This window comes from Gekko japonicus, unplaced genomic scaffold (assembly GCF_001447785.1).
Source record: "Gekko japonicus isolate JY-2015 unplaced genomic scaffold, Gekko_japonicus_V1.1 scaffold42, whole genome shotgun sequence".
In the NCBI taxonomy this organism is placed as follows: Eukaryota; Metazoa; Chordata; class Lepidosauria; order Squamata; family Gekkonidae; genus Gekko; species Gekko japonicus.
In genome coordinates this window covers 1,168,077-1,185,519 of record NW_015165831.1, presented here as the reverse complement: position 1 = coordinate 1,185,519, position 17,443 = coordinate 1,168,077, and the positions used below count along the sequence as shown (strand labels likewise).

Sequence of the window (17,443 nt, the reverse complement as noted above, 5' to 3'; positions counted from 1 at the left end):
GGTCTGCCTTTCCCTGCCTCCATGTAGCAGCCCAGGACTTCCTGGGTGGTCTCCCATCTGAGCGCTGACCAGGGCCGACCCTGCTTAGCTCCCAAGATCTGACGAGATCAGGTAGCCTGGACCATCCGGGGGGGGGGGGGGGCTCTATGGCACTGAAATTGGGTCACGGAGGCAGTGTCTGAATACCCCCGATGGGACTTGTTGACTCCCTCTGGCTGCTGGCCCTGGCTAGCAGGATGGCTTTTGGAGTGGCGTGTCTCTCTGTCTGGCCAAGGAGCCCAGGTGTGGATCGTCCTCGGGGATGCCAGGAGGGTGTGACCCTCTGGCCCTTTCTCCCCCTTGCAGCTCACCATCAAAGCCCTCCACGTCTGCCCTGAAGCTGGCCTGGGAGGTCCGGAGTGCTGCCTTCGAGTCTCGCTGATGCCGCTGAGGTTGAACATCGACCAGGTATCAAGTGGGGATGGGTGCCGTCACAGACTGGGGAGCGGAGGAGGGCCCCTTGCCTGTGGACAGCGTTATCCCAGCAGGGAAAGGGCGTGTGTGCGTGTGTGGTGAACCCCCCCCCCCCAATGTCTGTATGTGCAGACCCAGTCACCCCATTTGAATGTACACAGGTGCAACTAACCCGGAAGGGGTTGTTTGGGGCAGTTGCTGTGGGCCGCAAGGAACTCTGGATTTATTTTATTTATTTATTGAGTTTCTACCCCGCTCTCCCAGCCAAGGCCAGCTCAGGGCGGCTTACCTAAAGTCCCCTGGCTGGAACCAAAGAGGATGGCTGAGCGTTGGGGGAGACGGGACTCCCTTCCACTCCTTTGTCTCCTCTCCAGGATGCCTTGTTCTTCCTGAAGGACTTTTTCACCAGCTTGGCTGCCGGCATTAACCCCGTGGTGCCCTCCGAGGCTGGGCCTGAAGGTGAGTCTTGGCCAGCTTTCCCGTCCTCTCGGTAGCATGGCTGAGGATTTAGAGGAGGTCCGTGTGAGGCCTGGCTGGAAAGTCCATTCCTTGATGCTGCCCTCGCTCTCCTGTGAACCCCCCCCCCCTCCCCAGGTCGCACAGAGTCCCTGGGGAAGGAGCCCGAGGGAGTCGAGGGTGAGATGACGGCTTCGATGGAGACCACGTTCAGCGAGAACAGCTCCTTGTCCAACACCTCCTCCTCCTCCTCCTCTGAGCAGCCTGTATACTTCCGGTAAGCAGTGACCCAAGGGAGGGAGGCGGAAGCACTTCTGTGTGGACAGAGGGAGACGGGGAGGCGGCTTTGCTGGGGCAGCTCCCTCTCACCTGCATGGTTTCTACCTGCAGGGAGTTCCGGTTCACCTCTGAAGTGCCCATCTGGTTAGACTATCATGGGAAGCACGTGACCGTGGACCAGGTGGTGAGTAGCCGAGCCAGGGAAAGCGCCTCCACCTCCAGGCATTGCAAACCCGTTCAGGAAGCCGGTCCTCGCTGCCACTTTCCCAGCTTTTGGTGAAATTAGGCAGGCGGCTCACTCTGTGAAGTTGTTCTCCGGCCTTCCCCTTAGGCAGACTAGTCAGGCAGCCCTTTCTGTGCCCTACCTGCCTGCTTTAACGGGCAGATCTCAGGCGGCATCTAGCAGAAGAGACGTGAAACACCAAATGGTTCCAAGCTGGCCAAAGGAAGGGGCTTTGCTGTCTTCCTCTTCCGCCCTCCTGGCCACGGCCCTTTTTGCCTTTACTGCTGCGGGGAGGGGGAGATGCCCCAGCATTGGGGTGGGGAAAAGAGTTTTCTGTTTAGAAGAGGGCCGTGGTGATCCTTGCTTGCACAAACATTCCTCCTAGCCCCTCTCTCGTAACTCCCTGTTTCCTTAGGGCACTTTTGCTGGCATCCTGATTGGCCTGGCACAGCTCAACTGCTCCGAGCTCAAACTCAAGAGGCTTTGTTGTCGACACGGGTGAGGAGCTGGGGTGGAGGGCCGGAGAGGAAGAGGGGCAAAGAGAGACAGTGTTTCATTCTGGCTGTCACGATGGTGTGTCCTTGCAAGAACTGAGTCCTCTCTCTGTGTGTGTGTGTGTGTGTGTGTGTGTGTGTGTGTGTGTGTGCAGACTGCTCCCCTCCCCACTCCCATAATCACAGTATTAATGTGGCCATAAGGGACTGTATGCAGAGTAGACTTTTTAATTTCAAAAAGTTCACAAATCGCATGTTTATCAAAAACTATATTTGACCAGGGCTCTTTTTGTAGAAAAAGCCCAGCAGGAACTCATTAGCATAATAGGCCACACCCAGCAGCAGGAACTCATTAGCATATTGGGCCACACCCCTGACAGCACAGCTCATTAGCACATTAGGCCACACCCCCATGTTACCAGAAGTGTGGTTATCCAGCCACACCCACCTTTTGCTTGTTATTCTGTTTACCTTGTTTGTTGTCAAAACCCAGGGCTTTTTCGTAGCAGGAACTCCTTTGCATGTTAGGCCACACACCCCTAATGTAGCCAATCCTAATGAGTGTCTGCTGTTGGGTGTGGCCTATTATGCTAATGATTTCCTGCTGGGCGTGGCCAACTTGGGAGCCAGCCGGAACTCCATTCTGTGCATTACTGCCCAAAAATAGCCCTGTATTTGACATTTGTTGGCTCTCCTCCCTCGCTCTTACAAAATATGCTATGTCAGTCTGAATGATGAATAACAGCAAATCATGGAAAGCTGATGAGTCTTTTTGTAGCGTTATCACTGCATGTGGAAGATTTCTAGAATAACAGCAATGTTTCTAAAAAAAGGCCACTACCCCACGGAGCTTGAAGTTAGAATTTCAGCCACCAAGGAGACAGCGAGAAGGAAGCTTGGGGTGATTGTGAGCAATGAGTGCCCGGTGGCTAGAGTGTCGGGCTGGGATCTGGGAGATCCAGGTTCAGATCCCCAGTCTTCCATGGAAGCTTGCTTTGAGCCAGGCACCCACTCAGCCTAACCTACCTCACAGGGGTGTTGTCAGGATAAAATGGAGGAGAGGAGAAGGACGCAAGCGGCTTTAGGTCCCCATTGAGGGAGAATGGTGGGAAGTGAATGAAATGAAATAAAAATGAATATGGCTGAGGCTGCACTGCAGGTGGGGGACTCCGTGAGAGCTGGATTTGCAGAGTCAGATGGTAAACGAGATTTCTCCTCCTTGAGGGAGGGAGCAGTGGAACTGATACAGTTGGCTAACTCAGTGTTGTGGTGGTGCGGATAATATGGATGACATATAGATGGTGTCAGTTGTCTCAGGCCCCCACTGGAAAGAAAATCGGGACTTAACTAAGCAATTAGCAAGTGTGACATTGTAAGTATTGGTCTCTTACAACAAACAGAAGGAACATCCTGTGTTGTGGGCAAATGGGAGAGATGAAAGTAACGATACAGTCCTGTGCGGAGTAACTCAGCTTAGACTGGAGCAAGGTTACGTAGGATTTGAAGTAGCCCGCAGTCACCATATGAAAACTTAAATCCTGCTTATTTGTGACCCATAAAGCAGAGATGGGGATTTTGGACACTGCAAAGCAGAACTTTGGCCCTTCACTTGTGTGAGCAGGGTGACCCCTGGAGCAACCCACCCAGGGTTAAGCCAGGTAGTGAATGTTTCAGTAGGGATTAGCTACGGATGGCTAGAGTATTCGTACTGGAAATGCTATGGCCAGTTACAGCACCTCGGTTTTGGGCAGGGAGCTTAGACCCCGAAGCATTTCAGAGTTTCGCTATGGAAAAGTCAGCTAAAACTTTGATTGTGGTGACTTGTTACCAGAACTGAAAGTGTGGCACCTGGAGTCTATGCCAGTCCTACTGTGTTTTCTTCCATTCTACTACTAATAAAGGTTTTAGGAAGCCTCGCCTGCATTTTTGCATCCAGAAGATTATTGAAAATGAAGCTGGCTCGCTGAAGGCCATTAGGAAGTTAAAACTGAGAGATCAGCTGTCCAAAATCTCAGTGGGCAAACGTTCTAGGGTCCCACTTCAGCGCAGGGAGATGGGAGAGCTGCCGTTGGTGGCAACATTCTCGAATTCTGACCTGGAGGTTATTGCAGAAATGGGGCTTTGAAGGGCATATGTTGCAAAAAGAGGTGGCAGACAGGACCCTCACATCCCCCCACCCACCCACCCAAGGACAATGGCAGGGAAGGGAATGTGTCTGCATAGGTGGAATTTAGATTCCCACAGAAGTCCCTGTATTTATTTTTAATTCATCTTAACTGCCAGACTGTTGCTGACTAGTTACGCTAGATTTGTTTAGACCTAATCAGTGCTTAGTTATTGGGTACCATTAATTTGGCTGTTCGCCATCTTCCTGTCAGCATGGGGAGAAAGCCGTGAAAATAAGATTTCCAAAAACTGTTTCCATTGTGTCTTATGATGGTGATCAGCCAGCATACTCAAGGTCCTGAGCTCATCAGTAGGCTGGAAAAGGAGTCTGGCTTGTGTGAGGGCAGAAAGAGGCTTCCTTTTTCCTGAGACCCACAAGCTGTCCTCTCCCAGACACCCAGCAAGAGTGCAGTCTGTCCTGCCATGTCTCTGGCAGAGGAACGTGCTCTTTCAGTGCTCACAGAGGAATCCTTTTATCGGACAGCGGTCCCACCTGAGAAGCGGGGCTCGTTGAAGGTGCGTCTTGTAACTCTAAGCCACTCTCAGGCAGCCCTAGCCGGGCTTCTGACAAGTTGAAATGGACCACAAAGCCAAAGATGAATGTTGAAAATGCCTTTCTGTAGGAGAAGAGCTCGTTAGTCACTATCTTCAGGCTGCTGGAGGAGGGGGTTTGAGTAGGCTTGTCTTCCTGCTTCAAACAATCCAGTACTGTGTGAATCAGGACTATTATCCCTCCTCCGTAATTGGTGAACTTTTCCCAATAGAACTCTGATGGCATGGGAGCCCAGTTTGGTGATGGGGATGATGAACCGCTTCCTGCCATTGTTAAGGGCTCAGCCTCCGGGAACCTCCCCCTCCCCCCTCGGCCATGGGGTTTTATTAGTCTAGTCTGCAGAAAGGTCTGCGATAGTCATCTATGAGTGCTGAAAACTTCTGAAAATAGTAGCGAGCCAGTGAGGGTGACTGGAAGAACCTCATTCAACGTTACATCCTTTATGACGTCACCTTTAATTTTCGTAAAAACGTTCCTGTTATAAAAAGGATCGTTGCTTTTATGGTGGAGGGAAGTGTGTAACCCTGAAGGAAAGATATTGCTTTAGAAAGGTTCGGGAGTTATTTCACGGCGCGAAATTGATGAGATATCAAGCCCTAATGCTAAGTACAGGGTGGGTTTTTTTACATATCTGGAGACATGGGCTTGGGTCCAGTACTGCATTTCTGCGGGCAGAAGGATTTCCTCTTGCAGAGTGCAGCTTCCTCAGTCCCCCTCCTGATGCAACTCTGAGGGGACCCCCAAAGGCAGCGTCTTAGAGGGGTTGCATTTTGGGCTGCAGTAGAAGGGAGAAGTCCTACTCCACAGGCAGAAATCCTTCTGTCCATAGGAACTGCACATTGGGGGGAGTTGAGTTTGTGTGTGTGTGTGTGTGAGAGAGAGAGAGAGAGAGAGAGCAGTGAAGAGAGCAGTATAAGGTCTGCCCCCCCCCACTGGGGGGTAAAGTCAGGGTATAAATAAGTAATAAAAGTAATATTTTTGTGAATAATCTTGGGTTTTGTCGGACAGCTGTGAAGAATTTAAAATTGCGGTGAATAATTAGGTACTTGTTTTGTGAGGTGTCATCCAGTTCTGAAGACTCTACATTCACACAGTTTGGTGTAATGGTTAAGTGCACGGACTCTAGTTTGGGAGAACCAGGTTTGATTCCCCACTCCTCCATTTGCACCTGCTGGATGACCTTGGGCAAGCCATTTCTGATAAGCGCTGTCCTTGAAAAAGAGCAGTTTCTGTCAGAGCTCTCTCAGCCCCACCTGCCTCCCAGGGTGTCTGTTGTGGGGAGGGGAAGGGAAAGGAGTTTGTAAGCCGCTCTGAGACACCTTTGGGTAGTGAAGGGCGGGGTATAAAATCCAATCTCTTCTTCTTCTTCATACAAAAATAAAATTGAGTGGAGCGTTCAGGCTGTTCCCAGTGACATTTCAGAGACTGGGGGGATCTCAGTGGCAGCCTGCAGCTTTTCTTGCTTATTTCCCAGTCACTGGCAGATAGTGCGGATTGGATTGAATTATGCAAAAGAAGAGGTTGCGTTTAAGTTTTCTGAACTTACAAAATGTAGGCAAGTCCCAGAATTCAGGTTTCTTCCATGCTTGTGTTTGTTAAGTTCTGTCCTGCTGTTGAAGTTTGCTTGAGTGGTCTTTGGGCCTGTCACACTTCCAGCCTAACCTACCTCGCAGGGTTGTTGTAGGAATAAAACGGGGGAGGGGACAACGCTGTGAGCCACCTTGGGTTCCCAAGGAGGGGGGAAGGCATGGTATAAACGAAGGAAGTAAATCCTGCCTGGAGAACCCCAGCTGAGCCCCAGGGTTTTGCATGAGTCGTTGTGTAGGGATCGTCCCCTGACCTGGACAACCCAGGCTAGCCTGATCTCATCAGAGCTCTGGAGCTAAGCAGGGTCGGCCCTGCTCAGTATTTGGATGGGAGGCCGCCAGGGAAGCCCAGGGTCACTGTGCGGAGGCAGACAAGGGAAAACCCCCTCTGAATGTCTTGTGTTGAAAGCCTTATGGGGGTCCCCATAAGTCAGCTGTGACTTGATGACAACAACAACAAGAAGAAGGGATGGGGGGGGGGGCGGGATCCTGCATCGTGCCTCCAGTGGGGAGGGATCGACAGTAATGGGTCACCTGACCTGTGCTCTTCCATTCTAAGGCTCCTGGGTGTAGAGAAGGTAGTGAGCTATGCACTGACGGAGTGGCTGACGGATATCCGCAAGAACCAACTACCCGGCATCCTGGGAGGCGTGGGCCCCATGCATTCGGTGGTACAGCTCTGTAAGTTGCCCCCGATGGAAGAATTAAGCCACTTGGGGGGGGGGGGTGGCATGGCAGCAGCAGCAGCAGCAAAAGAAGTGGCTGCCCACTAAATGTGTTTGGGGGGGGGGGGGGGGGTTTCGAAAGTTTCCCTCCTACCAACACTCTCCTCTTTCTCTCTCCCCCGCCCCCAGTCCACGGCCTGCGCGACCTCTTCTGGCTGCCCATTGAACAGTATCGCAAGGATGGGCGCATCATCCGTGGCCTCCAGCGTGGTGCTGCCTCCTTTGGCACCTCTACCGCCTCCGCAGCTCTGGAGCTCAGCAATCGCCTAGTGCAAGCCATCCAGGTCTGGATTGTGTGGTGGTGGGGATGAAATGGGGAGGGGACTTTGCGCCTGTCCTTGTGCTTTCTGGGGCTGTGTCCAGGGTTTTAGAGCCAGTTTGGTGTAGTGGTTAAGAGCGGCGGACTCTAATCTGGGAAAACTGGGTTTGATTCCCCACTCCTCCCCCATGACACCAACTGGGTGACCTTGGGTCAGTCACAGCTCTCTCAGAGCTGTTCTCTCAAGAGCAGTTCTCGAAAGAGCTCTCTCAGCCCCACCTATTTCACAGGGTGTCTGTTGTGGGGATAGGAAGGGGAGGAGATTGCAAGCCACTCTTGAGCGAAGGACAGGGTATAAATCCAGTCTCTTCTAAAAACCTGAGCAGAGCATTTTGACTTTTCCCTTCTCCTAAAGCCTGCTTGATTTCTGCACCAGGTGCCAGTCTTGAGGTCCGTCTGCTTCTCAGCCAGGATGTGTGTGTGCGTGTGTGTGGGGGGAATAGAACAGTTTGAAATGTATCCTCTTCCTTCACCCCCTACAATCTCTTCTCTTGCCTTTTAGGCTACAGCGGAGACCGTCTATGACATCCTGTCCCCTACAGCCCCTCCCATGACGCGCACCCTTCTGGACAAGAAACACACCCGCAAGCTAAGGCGTGGCCAGCAGCCAGCAGACCTGCGGGAGGGGATGGCGAAGGCTTACGACACTGTGCGAGAGGTAACGCCCCCCCCCTTCCTCGCAACTCCCTGTGTGTGCCGGGGGCTGCGGGAGAAATGGAGAGTAGAGGCCAGCGGAGAGGCTCCGTCAGTCCTGTCAGGTGAAAGGCAACATTGGGGGGGGGGGTGTTTCCAGGCTGGTCACCTTTGGAGTTTATACCCTGCCCTGGACCGGCCTTCTGTGTGAAATGAGAGGGGTGTGTGTGAAGCTACCCAGCCTTTCCCAGTCAGTGGTGGCGAACCTATGGCGCGGGTGCCAGAGGTGGCACTCAGAGCCCTCTCTGTGGGCACGCATGCCATCGCCCCAGCCAGGCCCAGACCATCATTAAAGTGTCGAATTCTCTGCCAAATAATTTTAAGCAAATGAAAGCATTTGGGATTGCTTTCCTTACTTTGTTTGGATCATCTTAAGTTAACGTAGGAGTTGTTTTTTCTAAAGTAAAACCTCAGTATTCAGGTTAAATGGCCGTGTTGGCACTTTGCGATAAATAAGTGAGTTTTGGGTCGCAGTTTGGGCACTCGGTCTCTAAAAGGTTCGCCATCACTGCCCTACAACATCTGTTTAGCTCTCCCTTCCTACTTTTCTTTGCAATTCCATCAGGGGCGGGGAGGGCGTGGTGGGGCTCCTTAATTTGTAGCACCTTAATCAGTCCTCCAGGAGGGAAGGCAGCATGGTATCGCCTAATCTGGTTAGATGTTGGAAGCTAAGCAGGGCCGTTACTTAGGTGGGAGACTCCCAAGGAAGGGCCCTGCGGAGGGAGGCCGTGGCAAAAGCACCTCTGCTTCTCTCTTGCCCTGGAAGCCCCTCGCTGGGGTTGTTGTCAGTCGGCGGCAGCTCGACAGCCCTCCCGCACGGAACTAACCCTAACCCACCCATCCGCCTTCCTCCTCTGCCATCGTTCTCTGTTCCCTTCGTCCCCCAGGGGGTCATCGGCACGGCCCAGGCAATCTGTGACGTTGCCACCCGCGGGCACGAGCAGAAGGGCATCACAGGCGCCGTGGGAGGCGTCCTGCGGCAGATCCCGCCTACGGTGGTGAAACCGCTCATCGTGGCCTCGGAAGCCACCTCCAACCTCCTGGGGGGGATGCGTAACCAGATCAAGCCCGACGCTCGCAAGGAGGAGTCTCTGAAGTGGCGGTCAGAGGACACCCAGGAGTGACGGGGCCCCATCAGATCCCCCACGGACCCAGACCCGGGAGCGTTGGGGGGGGGAGGGGAGCCGTGCCTCTTAACACGCCAGATGTTGCACAGCCATCGAACAGCACAGTCTCCCCTTCCTCCGCCTCACCATATGAAGAACCTTTGTGGGGGGGGGGATGGGGTAGGGGGGAGGAGAGAGAAGAATGTCTCCGTCGGCAAGGATTTAGGGGGGTTGGCTTAGCTCAACATGCACAAGGCATCCTGGGGGTGGTGCCAACTCCCCCCCCCCCATGTGGCTTCAGTCTTATTTTTGTACTGTTCAGAAGTAACCTTCTGCCATCCAGCTGGTGCATGACCTGCAGCTGCTCTCCCTTGCCCTCCCCCCCCCCAAAAAAAAAGGGCAAGGGGAGAAGGGAGGGAAAACCCAACTGAACATTAAAGGACAATGTGGACTTGTTTTCAGTTCCCGGTGTGGTTGGATGGGGCGGAGGTGTACGAGTGGTGGGGCAGGGCTTTTCCTTTTCGCCCCTCCCTGTCCGGCGAAGCGTTCTGGGGTGCTCCTGGCCTGGTGGAGGCGACAAAGTCCAGAGGAGCTGTCGTGTCTCTGTATGGGCAACCCCAGGCAGCACTAATGCCATAATCCTTTCCAAATGATGAGAAGGCACAGTAGTAAGCGAGCTGAGCGCCAAAAGGAAAGGAAGAGGGGGAGCAGTCATGGGGTGGGGTGTGCTTAGGCAGCTGTGAGGAGTAATTCAGGCTGGTCTGAAGGAGGCAGGAAGAGGGTCACAAGCAGTGCTCCCTCTAAGCTGTGGAGTCTTGCAAGCAAAAATTCTACTTTGTGAGCTGCTGGCATTAAAAGTTGTGAGCGAGCGATTTGGCTCCTGCATAAATTAGCTTGCTCTGGAGCCATCCTTCCTGAGCCAGGACAAAAATCGGTGACCTGGAGGCTAAAAAACTCAGCTAGCTCACACTAACTCAGCTTAGAGGGAACACCGGTCACAAGCATTTGGAGGAGGAGGTCCACACTGGGCAGAGACCTTGGGAGTAACATTTTCTTGCATCCAGCTGTGGAACGACAGACCCTGGGAGCCTGGCTGCAGTTCCCCTCGTGGCCTCCGGGGGGAGGCAGAGTTGGGCGATGAAGGTTCTTCTTTCTCTAATGGAGCAAAATGGGACCGTCTGCTTCTTGCAGAAGGAACTGGGTCCCTGCAGGCTCAGCAGTTGTTGTTCCGGGAGAGCAAGCGGCAGACAGTTGCTCGAGACACGGGATTTAGCCGTGTCTTCCTTCCCGGCACTGCTCGACGGTGCCAGCACTGCCTTGGATCTGTTCCTCTTAAGCACAGCCGTCCCATCGGAGGAGAGAGAAGTTATGAACGTGGGGTTAGATGCTCCTTTCTGGGCTTAACGTCTCCAAAGATAGGAGCTGGTGTTCAAGTGCGTCATTTCTGTACTCCTACAAGGAAGGCAGAATCATTCCTCTCTCCCCCCCCCCCCCCCCCCCCCCGGCCCTTGTCTCCTGTGTTCTTCCTCCCACTACACCTTGCCATATCCATGGCAACCTGTTTTATAAAAAGGAAATGCTTGCTGAGGGCTGGCGTGAGAATGCAGGAGGAGGGAGGGGCCGATGGTCGGCTCTGGCTGCCAGGAGAGGAAGCCTCTGCCACCTGCCCCTTGGCGTCCAGCCTGGGACCGGGCATTCTGCGGCGGCTTGTTTATGTCCGGTTGCCCAGGCAATGCTGCAAAATGTGATGCGCCCAGGAGAGCGCAGAGTCCTGTGTGGAATGTCAAGCAGGGCCGGGCCCCCTCTGACTGTGCAGCCTGGACTCGCCAGGGAGCAAGCGGGAGGCCGGGGGCCAAAGCTGAGGGGGCGGAACAAATTTGTCCTTGGTCTGCTTTCAGATCCCATGAGATTCAGTGCGGCGCTTCTCGAATTCTTTCCCATGTCCTTAAGAGCTAGATTGTTGCCTGCTCATCTGCAAGAGGCTCTGGAGTCTCCTTGGGCTGCCTGGCACCAGAGCCCCCCAGCCAAACTGCAGAATGGAAGGAGAGGAGGAGGGTGCAAGGGAGCTGGAGCAGAGGAAAGGGGTTTTTTTGGGGGGGGCAGCTTGTGGGTGTGAAGGCTGAGAATAAATTAAGCAGTCCCCTTTTGGAACAAGATAGCATTTTTATTTAGGAGAGTGAAATGTTTTTAGGGGGTGGGAACCTCCCCTTGCCCAGCAATAGCTGCTCATACTACGTGCCCACACTCTGCTTGCCCTCTGCCGCATCCCAGGCTGGCACGAAAACCAGCCTTATGCCAGGGGGTGCTAACACGTGTGCAAGGTGCGCCACCCCCCCACCCCCCGAGTGATGACACAATCACCGCCAGCGCTTCCCGGAGAAACGTGGAGGAACCATCCTGCAGGATCTTTGTGTCGAGCTGCTGCTCCTGGAAAGAGCAACGTCGTGTCACTAAGTCGTGCTTCAGGAGTGTAGATATTCTGGGTGGGGGAAGGATCCAGGGGCAGGGGATGCTGCCGCACTGAGTCACCAGCCTCTGTTCGCATTTTGCAGCGAACGCACAGAACCCTCCAGCACATATGTGCGTGCAAGGAAAAAGAGCCACCAGTGTGTTCACTTCCCCAGGGAACTGGGTAATGGTGGGCTTTAAACCACATGATTAGTTGGGGAACGTGTTGACTTAACACAAGAATTACTCAGCACGCATATAAAGGAAAATCAAGTGTAAACTGTACAAGGACTGCTCGTGCGTTCACTGTAATGTGCGAACAGGGTGCAATTCGCTACTGGGTTCGTTGGTAGCTTTTCTGGATTTGAGTCTTTCCCGAAAGGCTCACTTGGACAGACTGTCTTCCAGGAAGGGGGTGGATTGGAATCATTAGGGCTAGAAGCTCACAGGTGTGCGGAGTCTGGTCACTGCCTCTTGCCTGACCCTGGCCTTTTCCTCTATGTCCCTCCTCTGGCCAAGTGACTGGTGTGTGGGTGTGCGCGCACTCACACATCCTCGAGGCAAAGGTGTACTGTAAAGAGGCAACTTCAGGGGCGGAGGGGCCGTGGCTCAGTAGCAGCATCTCCTTCCCATGCACAAAGACCCAAGTTCAGTTCTGGATGTAGCTAGTATTTTTAAAAATGGGGAGGTTAAGGTGGTAGGCCGTGTGAAAGATCCTCCTCCACTTGAGGCTCTGGAGGGCGGCTGCCAGTTTGGCAGTACCGACCTGGATAGACTGACATTCTGATTTTGTAAAAGGTGGTTTGGCGTGTTCAGGAGCTAATGTGAAGGCCGCTGAACTGCATTTTAAGATGTTCTAGCTGTCATTTTTTGCACACGGCAGCAGTCCCATGCCCATGCAAGGCCTGGCCCTGCACGCTCTGTGCACCTTGCCTTCCTCCTGGGGCCTAAAGGCTATATAGAAACCCCCATGTATTTCCATACGTGCAACACAAAGAAAGTCCTGGGCAGAGATCAAATATTACAAATGTCCCTTTTGGAAATTCTCCGTAGTTTGACGCCACTGGGGGCTCTGTGCTGAGGCGGCCAGGGATCGCGCAGCTCTTCTTGCCCCAGGTCGGCCTCCCTCCTGACTCACCCACTGGCCCTTTTCTACCTCCTCTCTTTTTGGGACCGAGGGCCGGCAAGAAGCCGTGCCGGGCTCAAGAGTGGATAGAGGCCGCTTCTTCTTGGTGCTTCCTCGCCGCGTCCAGGGCACCTTGCATGGTGTCAGTCAGGTGGTGCAAGCCGAGCAGGTAGCCGTCCTCGTGGTTTCCCTGGGTCCAGGCCACGTTGTGGCTCAGGTGAATGTTTTCTGGGGCGGGACGCGTCTTGCCAAAGTCAATCATCCAAACGCTGGCCTGGCCCTTCCGGTCATGGAGGAAAAGCAGGGAGCTGCCAATCACCTGGTCGAGAAAAGAAGAGCTTGTGTGGCAACCCAGAGGCGGGGCAGGGGATTAGCGAGTGCCGGTGCTCCGTCGTTGAGCCCAGGCATGACACCCAGGTCTTTGCTTATGCCAGGATTCCACCTGGAGCCTACTTCAAAATGCTGTGGTTTTTTTAAAAAATCCTTGTGTTCTGCAAACTGAATCTGATGCTTAAGAGGATCTAAACCTTCAGCATTTCTCTAAAGCTGAAGGCAAAAATGTTAAAAATGGGAATGACTGGTAATGTTGTAAACTCAAATCACAATATAAAATACTTGCCAAAAAACAAGCTGATTTGTCTGAGGATTCTTCCTCTGCCCCACCCCCACCCTGTCTCTGCTATTTTCAATATTGAGGCTCATCGTAACTTCTGTCGTCAGCATCGGGGGCTCCTCACTGTACCTGCTGGCGGGAATGGGTACGCCTCTGGGCATATGAAAAGTGCTTCTCCTGTACACCCCTGAGTGCATCTAAGATGAGGTTTGATACTTTTAGGTGGATGTCAGCCCAGCCCTCCTTGTGTTCCAAATAACACTTGTAGCATAAGTCCTACAAGTGTTGTAAGAAATGCCTTCCTGGACCAGCAGAAGGGCGGTCTAAGTCAATATCCTGCCCCTATTAAGGAGCAGCCACATTCATAAGGAGGAGGGTATCAAGGAAAAGGATGCCAGCTGTGGCACAACCACTGGAAACCGGAGCCAGACAGCCTCTGAACAATGGAGGTGTTATCCTTGGCTGCGGAGAAGAAGGTAAATGGCTGTTCCAGTGGGATGAATTCTGTCTACGGATACCACATTTAATGGGGTCAGGTGCCCTACTGTCCCCTTGAGGCTCTGTACCTACATGCCTGCCCCACCAAAAAGTGGGAAGGACTCCCCAGAACTCTCACCTCGTGTGTCTTGAAAAAGGTGGACTCCTTCAGGACCTGGCGTAGACTCTCCAGGCGAGCAAGGTACGTGCCCTGCCAAGTGAAGAAGAAGGCTTTGTAGGCACTGCTCGTATCACCGCGGTGAGGACAGGATCACTCCCCCATCCCCCGTTCACTTGTTGGGACAGTCTAGTCATGGAAGTTCAGGCAAGCCCTGCCTGGGAAGGGAAAAACAAGCCTGTCGGGGTAGGGTGGGGTAGGGTAGGGTGGGGGACATCAAATCAAGCTCTGAACTTACTGCTCAGCTCAACCAAAAAGTAGTCTTGTGCTTCCTTAAAGGTTTAACAGGTCTATTGTGGCATCAGCTTTTGTGTGCTGGAGTCCTCTTCCGCAGACTAATAAAAAGTGTCCTTGGGTGGCATGTTATATATGTAAACAGAGGAGAACAGTAGTTAGCGACAGGCACTGAATTGCAAGAAGTCCAGCTAAGCTCAAATGCATACAACATAAGCCCAGCGACTCTTCACAAGGGCAGTCTTAGGCCGGAACACCTTCTTGCTAGACATCCTAATTTTCTCTCCTAATACTGCCCTTTAGGGACAGGTCACTGGGCTTATCTTGTGTACATTTGAGTTTGCATGGGAATGTCTTGTAATTCAGGGCCTGTCGACTCCCAGTATTTACTGTTCTATTCCCATGTTTGTATGTATCTGCCTCTGACCTGGATAGCCTGGGCTTGCCCAATTTTGGGGTTGCTTCTGGCTAGTATTTGGATGGGAGATCTCCAAGGAATACCAGGGTCGTGATGCAGGGGCAGGCAATGGCAACCCACCCCCGAATGTCTCTTGCCTTGAAAATTCTGTGACTTGACAACACTTTCCTCCACCACCTCAATATGTCTGCCGACTGAGGACACACTTCATGTATCTGCTGAAGCGGATTCTAGCACACATTTAGAACATAAGCCCCATGTTTGATGAGACCAAAGGCTCATCTAGTCCAGCATTCTGTTCAAACAGTGGCCAACCAACTACCTCTGGGAAGCCCCCAAACAGGAAGAATAATGCCAAGACTCTGTTTTTGGGGTTACTGTAACAACCTTCCTCTGCAACTGGTTAGCCAGAATACGGAGCAACCGCCAGAACAAAATAACACAAAGGAATCTGTAAAAAGCTAGAGAACAATAATGCATATGCATAAAAGAGTATAATGTTTCCCTGAGGCAGAGGTCATTTCGGGGGGGATCGCGGGGGATCCCAGTTCCCCCGGGTGAGGTACGGGGGGCGGGGCACATGACTAAGCCCCACCCCCTGCTTCCGGCCACCCCGCTTCCGGCCCTCATTCAGCCAGGAGGAGGAAGGAGAAGAGGGAGGGTAAGTTGCTTCCTCCCTGCCTCTCCCCACCCCTGTCTGCCTGGGGCCAGGGAGGGCCTTCGCGGGGCTTCCTTGCACTCCCGCTGGCCTTGCAGGTCCACTGCCGGGCCCCTCATGGAGCTCGGCAGTGGAGCTGCAAGGCCGCCAGCGGCGGCCGGGACTGTTGGGGGCGGGGTGTGTGGCCTTATGACACACTTCTGGTGATGTCAGGGGGTGTGGCCTTATGACACACTTCCGGTGATGTCAGGGGGTGTGGCATATGCTACTGATTATGCTAATGAGTTCCCCTAGCTCTTTTTCTACGAAACGACCCCTGCCCTGAGGTCATCTGCATAACAACTGAGAACTGTTCAGTGTTGGCAGAGAAGGCCCATGGCTATGTGATAGAAATCTTGATCTGTGTGGAGAGGGTCCCAGGTTCAATCCCCAGCAACTCTGGTTTAAAAAATGGATCTCAGCAGATGCTGGGAAAGCTCCTCTCTGGCTGAGGCCTTGGAGAGATTGCTGCCTGTCAGAGATGAGCATACTCAGTTGAACTGCCCATTCAGTAAAAGGCTGCTTGCCAAGTTTAAATAAGACAACCTGAAGTGAACCTGTGCTGTCCTTTCCACTGAGAAGAAACTCTGTGTTCTTGAGAGGCAGTTCAATAAAAAAAAGTTGCAATCAGAAATGGGAAAAGATTTTCTGCCTTTACCATCCTAGGACTGTTTCCACATGGATGTTTGGGTCTGCCTTGGCTGCTGCTTCGCAGTTGTGCTATTTTGGAAGCATCTAAAGGCCCTTTTTTTGTCCTGCTTCTGTGTTTCTCCCCCTGCCTTGCTGTGATCTTTCCAGTATGGATGGCAAGTCTCACATTTTTGCAGGTCCCACCCCAACTGGCACTATTTTCCCCTACAGTGAAAGGTTTTTTTTTTTTTTAGCTTTTGTAAATATTGGGAAAGGCTAGGTCACTATAGCATTGTAAAGTAGATCTATTGCCATGATCTATGAATTTCCAGCTTTCATTTCTATAAAAAAGGAAGTCTATAGCCCCTTCTGTTGCCTGCACATTTCCCCTTATAACTCTGCAATAAAAAGACCTATGGATTTTTTTAAAAAATGAAAGGTGTTAACCACTATATTCTTACGATGGTGTTATAGCAAACTATTGCTATCAAGCAAATCTTTTTAAAGCTCTCTGGTGTGTGTGTGTTAGGTGAACTATAAAGACAACCTTCCTGTAAGAATGCTCCCCTGCATGAGACGACCACCTTCATGTAATCTCTTCTGATAGGGAAAATATGCAACAGGGGTGGGGGGAAGCTTTTTTAAAACATTACTCATTATAACTTGATACTTTGGCAAAGGGGAAGCAGAATTTGGAAAGTTAACATTTGGCTGCCTTCAAGCAACCAGCCACCGTTTTAATGTATTGTTTCCAAAGTGTTCCGCAACATCAGATTTCCAAATCTAAAAAATGACAACTTTGCCAAATTTTGATAGCAAGACAGGGAGCTCCGCCCCAGCCACTGCAGTTTAGCCCCGTCTTTTTCTTGCCCGGATCTCACCAGCACATCCAGGTGGTTCCTGGTGAAAGTCAAGAAGGTCTCCACAATCTGCTCCTTCGTCCGGATCTGCTTGAAATCCCTCTGCACGGCCCCCCCTTCAATCTGCAGAGACAGCATTTGGGGAGTCAGGCCTCTCAGAGAGCGATCCTGTGCTGGTTTCTTCAGACATAAAACCCCAATGACTTCTACACGGCTTACATGGGAGTGCAGCCAGAGATACTGAAGACAGCTGGCCAACCTGAGATGGGTACTGCCCAATATTACGTCCCCCCCCCCCCGTCGCCCTTGCCTTCACCCTTCCTTGCAGTGCCCACTTCCAGGTTCAGGCAAGGGAAGAGGGCTCCTTCCTCATCACTCACCGTAACGCCTTCGATACGGAATCCAAGAGAAGCGCTGGAACTAATACTCTCCCGCCACTGCATGTACCGTGGCTTGGTGACAGCCGCCTGTCCATGCTCCTGGGCCGTGGGGGCCAGTGGGTCAACCTTTACCATCTTCTGGTACAAGTCCCGCCGTGCCACTGGGCTTTGCCCAGCTTTGTTCACCTCCTCTTCCAGGTAGGTCCTGGGGGCAAGCAGAGGGATAAAAGTGAGTGAGCAGCCATTCACGATGTGAAGGGAGGCTGGAGGCCATTGGCCATCTCAGTGCTTGATCCTGCTGTCTCCCAGGAGATAGCTGCTGTGTCCCC

At 52.6% G+C, this 17,443-nt stretch overlaps 2 protein-coding genes across 2 annotated transcripts in view; one reads left to right on the top strand and one right to left on the bottom strand.

Annotated features, from left to right (window-relative positions):
- Nucleotides 1-9,475, top strand: part of ATG2A (autophagy related 2A) — a 44,362-nt gene extending 34,887 nt beyond the window's left edge. The window contains exons 34-42 of the mRNA XM_015410846.1: nt 346-447; nt 828-912; nt 1,048-1,186; nt 1,300-1,372; nt 1,827-1,909; nt 6,770-6,891; nt 7,065-7,219; nt 7,757-7,912; nt 8,835-9,475. Of these exons, the coding sequence (XP_015266332.1) occupies nt 346-447; nt 828-912; nt 1,048-1,186; nt 1,300-1,372; nt 1,827-1,909; nt 6,770-6,891; nt 7,065-7,219; nt 7,757-7,912; nt 8,835-9,071 (1,152 nt within the window). The 3' untranslated portion in view covers nt 9,072-9,475. The remainder of the gene's footprint in view (nt 1-345; nt 448-827; nt 913-1,047; nt 1,187-1,299; nt 1,373-1,826; nt 1,910-6,769; nt 6,892-7,064; nt 7,220-7,756; nt 7,913-8,834) is intronic.
- Nucleotides 9,476-11,157: 1,682 nt separating this feature from the next.
- Nucleotides 11,158-17,443, bottom strand: part of LOC107110089 (inositol-trisphosphate 3-kinase B-like) — a 23,762-nt gene continuing 17,476 nt past the window's right edge. Inside the window, exons 5-8 of the mRNA XM_015410811.1 lie at nt 17,115-17,319; nt 16,756-16,857; nt 13,857-13,928; nt 11,158-12,946 (exon numbers count right to left, since the gene is read on the bottom strand). Coding sequence (XP_015266297.1) covers nt 12,704-12,946; nt 13,857-13,928; nt 16,756-16,857; nt 17,115-17,319 — 622 coding nt within the window. The 3' untranslated portion in view covers nt 11,158-12,703. The remainder of the gene's footprint in view (nt 12,947-13,856; nt 13,929-16,755; nt 16,858-17,114; nt 17,320-17,443) is intronic.